Raw genomic sequence first — 7,549 nt, forward strand, 5'->3', positions numbered from 1 at the left:
GCCACGGATGGGGTGGAGAGGGGAGCTAGCTGGGGGGGAGGGGCGTGCGTGGGAAGCCCGCGCAGAGGAGCGGGTTACACCCACGGGGGGGGGGGAGGAGGGCTGCAGCTGCTCCACGAGTCCGGCGGCGGACGCCCCCGCGGGCACGCCTGTTTACTCTCCTGCTGGGGCAAGCTTTGTGGTAAACCGAGGGTGGCGAGCCTGGGGGAGGGGAGGGGAAGAAGGGAACCTCCGGCGTCATCGGAGCGCGCCGTCGCGACAGGCTGGAGGAGCCGCCATCTTGGTAAAGGGCGTCGTAGTTGCCCCACTGGCGCCATCACGCCGCGCCGGTCCCGGGGCCAGCTGGGGCTGCTGGGCTGCTCCGGGACCCCCGGCGGAGACGATGCTGGGTGGCGCGGCGGACGCCCCGGGGCCGTGTCCCCTGGGAGAGGACAGCTTCACGCGCTTTTCGTCGCAGAGCAACGTGTACGGACTGGCGCGCGGCGCCCAGGGTCGCGGGGAGCTGCTGGCGGCCACTCTTAAAGGGAAGGTGCTGGGCTTCCGCTACCAGGACCTCCGACAGAAAATCCGCCCCGTGGCCAAGGAGCTGCAGTTCAACTACATCCCGGGTCTGCTCCGCGCATGCGCCTGAAGGGCCGCGCTCTCCCTCCTTGCTCCCCCTCTTCCTGAGCTTGCTGCGCTTGTGAGGGGGGAGGGGGCCGGGAGGGGGCGTGCGAGCCTGGCTGAGATTTAGGCTCGCTTCCCCCCTCCCCCCAAGTGGGTTCAGCGAGCAAATGAGGGTCGAAGGATATGATGGGGAGCGGAGAAGGAAAGGCAATGAGCTCACCCAGAGGGGCCGGTTTGCGGGGGCTGGGACGCCGGGACTAGGATCCAAAAGACCCGAGTTCGACTCCTACCTTTGGGGTTAACTAACCAGAGATTCAAGCCGCTCAGTTTCCTCGTCTTTTAAATGGATTTGTAGTGAAGCTCAAGCGCCACAAGCTCTTCAGGCAGCGCTGGATAACAGGACCAGCGGGTGCCAGGAGGGCCATTAAGGGCCATGAAGCCCAACCTCTCCTTTGACAGATGAGGAAACTGAGGCAAAAGTAGGAGGCAGGCGGGCTGACTCCGAGCCTCTGGGAGCTCTGGGGGAGGGGGGAGACAGGGAGGGAAATGCTGGACAAAGGAGCCTCCGGGAGGGGGGCAGGGAAGGGGAATGCTGGCCCAGGGAGAGCCTCCAACCCCGCCCTTGTCTTCCCCCCTGCAGTGGACGCCGAGATCGTGTCCATCGACACCTTCACCAAGTCGCCCCCCAAGCGAGGCTTGGTGGTGGGAATCACCTTCATCAAGGTGCCCGGGCCCCCCTCCTCCTCTCCCCCCCATCTCTCAGTTTCCTCCTCGGGAAATGGGGTTGTCACAGCCTCACGAGGCCAGCGTGAGACCTCGCTCGAGGGAAGTGTGGAAGCCCAGTGTAGACCGTGTTGTGGACGTCCCTTCCGGGTCTGGACCCTCCTCCCCCTAGGCCCTCCCGCCGCAGTGTGGCTGTTTCAGGCCCCTAACCCCAATGCCCCCCGAGTTCCCGGCAGCCCCTGTGGCCCTTTCCAGCTGTGTGACCCCGGGCCGGTCGCTTAGCGCGTCTGCCTCGGGCCCCCAGCAGTAAAGCGAGGACCCCTCCCAGGGTTAAGGACCCAATGAAATACTATCGCTCAAAGTGTAGCACGATTTCTGGGACACGGTAGGTGCTGAATCGATGCTTCTTCCCTCCCCTGGGGACTATGGCCCTCCCAGGACTCCGGAGACAAGGCCAGCCCCTTCCTCAACATTTACTGTGACTACGAGCCCGGCTCGGAATATAACCTGGACTCCATCGCACGTGAGCCCCCGGGCCTGAGAGGGGGCGGGGCCAGGGCGCGGGGGCGGGGCCAGGGAGCGGGGGGGCGGGGCCAGGGCGCGGGGCAGGCGGGCGGGCTCACGTCCGGACCCTCTCCCTCCCGCTTTCAGAGAGCTGCCTGAACCTGGAGCTGCAGTTCACCCCCTTCCAGCTGGGCCACGCCGAGTAAGCCCTGCCCCCTTCCTGCCCCCAGGAAGGGGGCAGGGCTCTGGATTCAAGTTCTGCCCTTGGCTCCTTCCTGCGGGTGACCTTGAGCATAGTACTCTTGTGAAATGATCCCTGAAGTCTCTCTAGCCCTGACACCCCCTGTTCTAAGTCCCCTCCCAGCCCTGACACCCCCTGTTCTAAGTCCCCCCAGCCCTGACACCCCCTGTTCTAAGTCCCCTCCCAGCCCTGACACCCCCTGTTCTAAGGGTCCCTCCAACCCTGACACCCCCCTCTTCCCTCCCCCCCCCTCCGTTTTAAGCCCCTCCCCTGCGATTTTCTCTTCCCAGGGTCCAGGTCGGGGACCAGCTGGAGACAGTGTTTCTGCTCAGTGGGAACAACCCCGCCATTCATCTGTACAAAGAGGTGAGCCTGAGCCCGGGGGGCGGTGCCGTGGGGAGCCCTTTGTCGCCCCCTCCTGAGCCTGTTCTGTCTGCACCAGAATGAGGGTCTGCACCAGTTTGAGGAGCAGCCTGTGGAGCACTTGTTCCCTGAGCTCACTGAGCTGAGCAGCAGGTAGGAGGGGGCGTGGGGGCGTGGGAGGGGGCAGCCCCGGGGGTCCTGGAGGTCAGTGTGGGGGCGTGGGAGGGGGCAGCCCCGGGGGTCCTGGAGGTCAGTGTGGGGGCGTGGGGGCGTGGGAGGGGGCAGCCCCGGGGGTCCTGGAGGTCAGTGGGGGGGGGAGGGTGGGCAGCCCCGGGGGTCCTGAAGGAGGTCAGCGTGGGGTTCCCGGGGCTGCCGGCTCTCCACAGCGTTCTGTGGCTCCACGTCTCCAACATCCCGGGCTCGGGCCGGCGCCTCACGGCCCTCGGCTGCCAGAGTGGCTACGTCCGTGTGGCCCACGTTGACCAGAGCAGCAGAAGTAAGAGCCATGGGGGGATGGAGGGCTAGGGGAGGGGCGGGAGGGGGCGTGGCACGAGTGGGGGGCGGGGACTGCGCAGAGGCGGGACCGGGCCATCTCCTCCTTCCCTTCCCAGCTGTGCTGCAGACTTGGACCATCCAGCAGGACGGGCCCATCTCCCGAGTGGTTGTCTTCAGCCTCTGGCCCCCAGCAGGAGACCCCGGGGAGGGGGAGGCAGGTGAGCGGCTGGCTCCAGGACCCCCCCAGGCTCTCCTTGGCCACATTTCTCCCTCCTGAGCTCCGGTTTTCCAGAACCCACGATTCGCAGCCCCTTCCCCTGCTTTGTGGCCCCTCACCCTGGGGTGGGGGCTGGAAGGATGTGGGTGTGGGCCAGGGGCCCCCCGGTGAAGCTCCCTCCCCTTTTCCCCCCAGAGGCCAAAGGGGCTCCCCTGCCTCCAGAAGATTACAGTGTCCTGGTGACCAGCATGATGGAGCCGGCCGTGGTGTATCGGTGAGAGGGCCGTGGCTGCGGGAGGACTTTGGGGGCCGAGACCCTTCTCCTGATCAGTGGGGAAGGGCTCCGGGCTGGATATGGCCTCTGGGGAGCCATCAGGGCCCAGCAGGGGCTGGGCCGGGACCCCGACGAGCCGGGACTTGGTCAGATGAGAGGTGACCCCCCTGGACTGAGGCCGAGCCCTCCCCTCTGGCCCCCGGGGCCCTAGGAACGTCCTGTCCCGCGGGCTTCAGGACCAGGTGCTGCTGCCCGGGAGCGACCAGTTTGACAGCGTCCTATGCGGGCTTGTCACCGACGTGGACCTGGACGGGAAGCCCGAGATTCTGCTGGGCACCTACGGCCAGGTGGGCCTCGTCCCCCACTCTGCGGGTCAGCCACTCTGGGCCTCCCCCACCTTTGCCCCTGAGGTCCTCACATGACCTTCCTCGTGGACAAACCTCCGGACTTTGTGGTCCAGTCCTTGGCTCGCCGCTCTGGTCTAACCCCTGACTCACTTTGGCCTAACCTCTGATTCTCACTTTGGTCTAACCTCTGACTTGACACTGTTCTAAACTCTGATTTCACTCTGGTCTAATCTCTGACTTTTCATTGTAGTTCAATCTCTCATCTGTCCCTCTATCTTCTCTCTCTGACTTTCATTTCTGTCTCTCTTGTCTCTGTCACTCATCCCTGTCTCTGTTATCTTTCATCTCTTTCTCTGTCTCAGTCTCTTATCTCTGTCTCTTTCCCTGTGTCTGTCTCTGTCATCTCTGTCTCTCTTGTTTCTGTTTCTCTCATTTGTCTCTACCTTTTTTCTCTGTCTTTTGTCTCTCCATCTCTGACTTTTATCTCTGTCTGTCTCTGACTTTTATCTGTCTCTCGTTTCTGTCTCTCATCTCTGTCTCTGTCTCTTTCCTGTCTCTATCTCTCCGTCTCTGACCCCCACCCCACCCGGGCTCAGGCTCCCTGACGCGCCCTCTCCCCCCCTGCAGGAGCTGCTCTGTTACAAGTCCTGCGAGGCCGGGAGCCCGAGGCCGGGCCTCCCCCAGGCCGAGGCCGACGCCAGCTTCCGCCTCCTGTGGCATCGCAGCTTTGCCAGCCCCCTGCTGGCCATGGAACACGTGGACCTGACCGGGGACGGCCTCCGGGAGCTGGCCGTGGTGTCCCTGAAGGGCCTGCACATCCTCCAGGTGATCCCGCCGCCCGCCTCGGGCTGCCCCCGGCGGTCCCGTCCCACCCGCTTCTTTGGCGGAGCCTCCTGGCTCCCTTCAGACTGACCTTCCCCTTCCTCCTCTGGCCTGGCCTCCGTCCCTCGCCTTCTGATCTGGCCTCCATCGGCCCCCCACATGGTGCCCCCTCAGTGAGCCCCGGCGTCCCCGCTGGTTCTAACTCCCGTCTTGCCCACAGCACAGCCTGGGCCAGGCGTCCCGCCTGCTCCTGACGCGGCTTCGGCGGAGGGCCCAGCGGCAGACTCGGCCACGGGGAGAGGAGGAAGGGCCCCGGACGGCCGAGCTCCCCGGCCTTTGAGGGCCCTCACCCCCCGGGGCAGTCTGGGAACTCTTGGGGGTCGAAGGGCCCGGGAACAAGGCTGGGAAGAGCCCCGCCGCCTCCTTTCTCACGACCTGGCTGTTCAGTGCAGGAGCCGGATCTGATTTGGGACCTGGAGGGTCTGTAAAGTGGGGGTGATTCCCCTCAGACACACTCACACTCACACACACACACACACACACAGACACGGACACATTCATACACACTCACACACACACACACAGACACATTCATACACACTCACACATACACACACTCACACACACAGACACATTCATACACACTCACATACACACACTCACACAGACACATTCATACACACTCACACAGACACACACACAGACACACACACACACTCACACAGACACACACACACACTCACACAGACACACACACAGACACACACACACTCACACATACACACACACTCACACTCACACACACACTCACACTGACACACACACACACTCACACTCACACACACACACGCTCACGCTCGCTCACAGATTGAGGAGCCACGGGGGCCAGACTTGCCCAGCTTCCTCAGCAGGCCCACTGCTCCTCCCCCTGGGAGGGAAACTGAGGGAATGGGTGGAGCCCCTTTGCAGCCGGGGGATGAGGAGGGCCCCTCAAGTGGCCCCGACCCCCTGGTCTGGCCCTGACCACCTCCCGAGCCCCGCCTGGGGGCTCCCTCCCCTCCTGGAGTTTCAGGCTCGGGACCGGGTTCGAGAGCTCTCTGGGCCACTTCCACTGCAAATAAAGGGGTTAGTTTGGACGATCTCTGAAGAGCTCTTCATGGGTCCCAGCGCAGGGATGCGAGTCAGGGAGGCATCATTTTGGGAGGCCTGGAAGAATTAAGGGGGTCCTGGAAATGGGTGCAGGACCCACTTCAAAGGGGGCTGGGGATCCCAGGGTGGGGGGGAGGACCCAGACCCGTTCAGGGACTCGAATGGGAGCTGGAACGCCCAGGATGGCCAGCGTGTGAGGGACGGGGGGCAACGGGAGCCAGATCGGGGGCCCCGAATGCCGGCCTCGAGGAGACCGAGTCCAAGGTGAGGCTGGAGGATCGGGAGCCATCATCGTCAAGGTGCTCCCTTGACACACTTTGCTCCCCGGCCTTCCAAGCTTTATCTGAGCCGGCCACGACTTGCCCCCCACTTCTTCCTTGCCACAAAGGCACAGTAGAGTACAGATATACAGAGGAAGGGGATTTGTGAAATGCCCTCACACACCCGGAAGGGCCCCTGCATCTGGTGACCACCAGCGGCTTCTCCCCCAGGCCCGGGTTCCGGGGACGTCCCCACAGTGCAAATCTGGGGGTCCCTCCTGGCCCTCGGCCTTGGTTCATTTGTAATCTGTATCCGAGGGAATTTCCCAAATCAATAAAACTCCTATAATGATGCCCCCCCCAATGATCAGGAAGGGCAGCCCCAGGAGTCTGAATTTTATCCTTAGACCCCTCCCCCCCATGGTGACTTGCTTCCAGGGGGTTCTGGGAACTTAGAGGGAGGGGCTGCTTTGCTGAGCATCCTCACCCAGAGCAGAGGGCTGGGTCATGGAGGGCTGGCCGGAGGCTGGGGGGGTGGGGGTGGGGCGGTCCTTACCTCCCCCTTCTCATAACTTTTCCGGCCATGGCTGCCTCTCCTGACCCAGGAAGCAGGAGCCCAGAAGGGGGGGAGGGAGACAGGGAAGCTAATGAGAGAAGTCCTCAGTCTCTACTTTGTGGCCCGGCTTGGAGGGGCCAGAATTTCTCCTCCCTCCACGCGTTCCCCGGGGGAAGCAGAAGCCCGGTCCTGGGGGAGGGGCCGATGCTTTTAGAGCTCCCCCCTCCACCCCCCAGGAGCGCAGCCAGATTTAGGTCGTGGGAATGAGCAGCGGGCAGCCTGTGCCAGGGGAGGGCCCGGGCCAGAGCTGGCGCGGCCCCTGGCGGGTCTGCCCCCTCTGCTTCCCCCTGGGGAGGGGCTCTGGAGTGGGGGGGGGGCGGGGAGAGAGGAGTATCCGAGCTGGGATCATGAACCTGCCACTGACGGGTGAGCTTGGAAGCGTGTGCCCGAGGCTGGGTGCGAGTTTGTGGGGAGCAGGGACTGCGTGTGCGTGTTTGGGTGAGCCTGGAGCTCCCCAGAGAAGCGCGGACCCCCATCCTCCTCTCTGTCCTCCCCGCTCCGGGACCCCCTTTCTCCCCGCTCCCGGACCCCCATCCGCTCCCTCCCAGACTCCCATCCTCCCCGCTCCCTCACTGGTGCTCGCCCTCTCCCTGGTGCTGAACATCAGTCTGCACCCCACCCGCCCAGACAAAGGAGGGTCTCGGGCCCCTCCTCCTCCCTCCAAGCCCCTCCTCCTCCCCCTTCTCCAGGCTCTCACACCTAGCCATCCCTCCTCTCTGCTCTCTCCTCTCAGGGCTGCTACCTCCTTCGGTCCTCTTCCTCCCTGCCCTCCCCACCTTCCTCTCGCCCGCCCACCTCATTTCTTCCCTCCTCCCCAAGCCATCCCCTCTTTTCCCTCTCCTCCCTGATCCCTCCCGCCTGCCCCTCTTCCCCTCCTTTCTCCTTTCCCAGCTGCCTCCCTCAGCCTGGTCCTCTCCCTCCTCCGTCTTCCT

At 64.0% G+C, this 7,549-nt stretch overlaps 1 protein-coding gene across 3 annotated transcripts; it reads left to right on the forward strand.

The window, feature by feature from the left end:
• Positions 1 to 21: 21 nt before the first annotated feature.
• Positions 22 to 5,309, forward strand: KPTN (kaptin, actin binding protein). Of its 3 annotated transcripts, none has more exons than XM_051989273.1 (12): positions 22 to 608; positions 1,247 to 1,329; positions 1,768 to 1,852; positions 1,981 to 2,035; positions 2,365 to 2,440; positions 2,517 to 2,590; positions 2,824 to 2,933; positions 3,049 to 3,150; positions 3,345 to 3,423; positions 3,635 to 3,770; positions 4,398 to 4,595; positions 4,813 to 5,025. In XM_051989273.1, exons 1-12 carry the CDS (start codon positions 383 to 385, stop codon positions 4,930 to 4,932), a joined length of 1,344 nt encoding a protein of 447 aa, XP_051845233.1. In that variant the 5' UTR covers positions 22 to 382; the 3' UTR covers positions 4,933 to 5,025. The 3 variants fall into 3 exon arrangements, with proteins under 3 accessions (XP_051845233.1, XP_051845232.1, XP_051845234.1); XM_051989272.1 differs by having other exon boundaries at positions 23 to 608; positions 4,818 to 5,309; XM_051989274.1 differs by lacking the exon at positions 22 to 608 and adding an exon at positions 615 to 1,085 and having other exon boundaries at positions 4,818 to 5,309.
• The last annotated feature ends 2,240 nt before the right edge of the window (positions 5,310 to 7,549 follow it).

The sequence above is a fragment of the Antechinus flavipes genome, chromosome 3, assembly GCF_016432865.1.
Source record: "Antechinus flavipes isolate AdamAnt ecotype Samford, QLD, Australia chromosome 3, AdamAnt_v2, whole genome shotgun sequence".
NCBI lineage: Eukaryota > Metazoa > Chordata > Mammalia > Dasyuromorphia > Dasyuridae > Antechinus > Antechinus flavipes.

Excerpts from the sequence above, each read along its gene's own strand:
- KPTN (XM_051989272.1), top strand. The coding sequence starts at position 383 with ATGCTGGGTGGCGCGGCGGACGCCCCGGGGCCGTGTCCCCTGGGAGAG. Across the intron at positions 2,441-2,516 it reads CCATTCATCTGTACAAAGAG|AATGAGGGTCTGCACCAGTT; the intron begins GTGAGCCTGAGC and ends TGTCTGCACCAG. Across the intron at positions 3,151-3,344 it reads CCCCGGGGAGGGGGAGGCAG|AGGCCAAAGGGGCTCCCCTG; the intron begins GTGAGCGGCTGG and ends TTTTCCCCCCAG.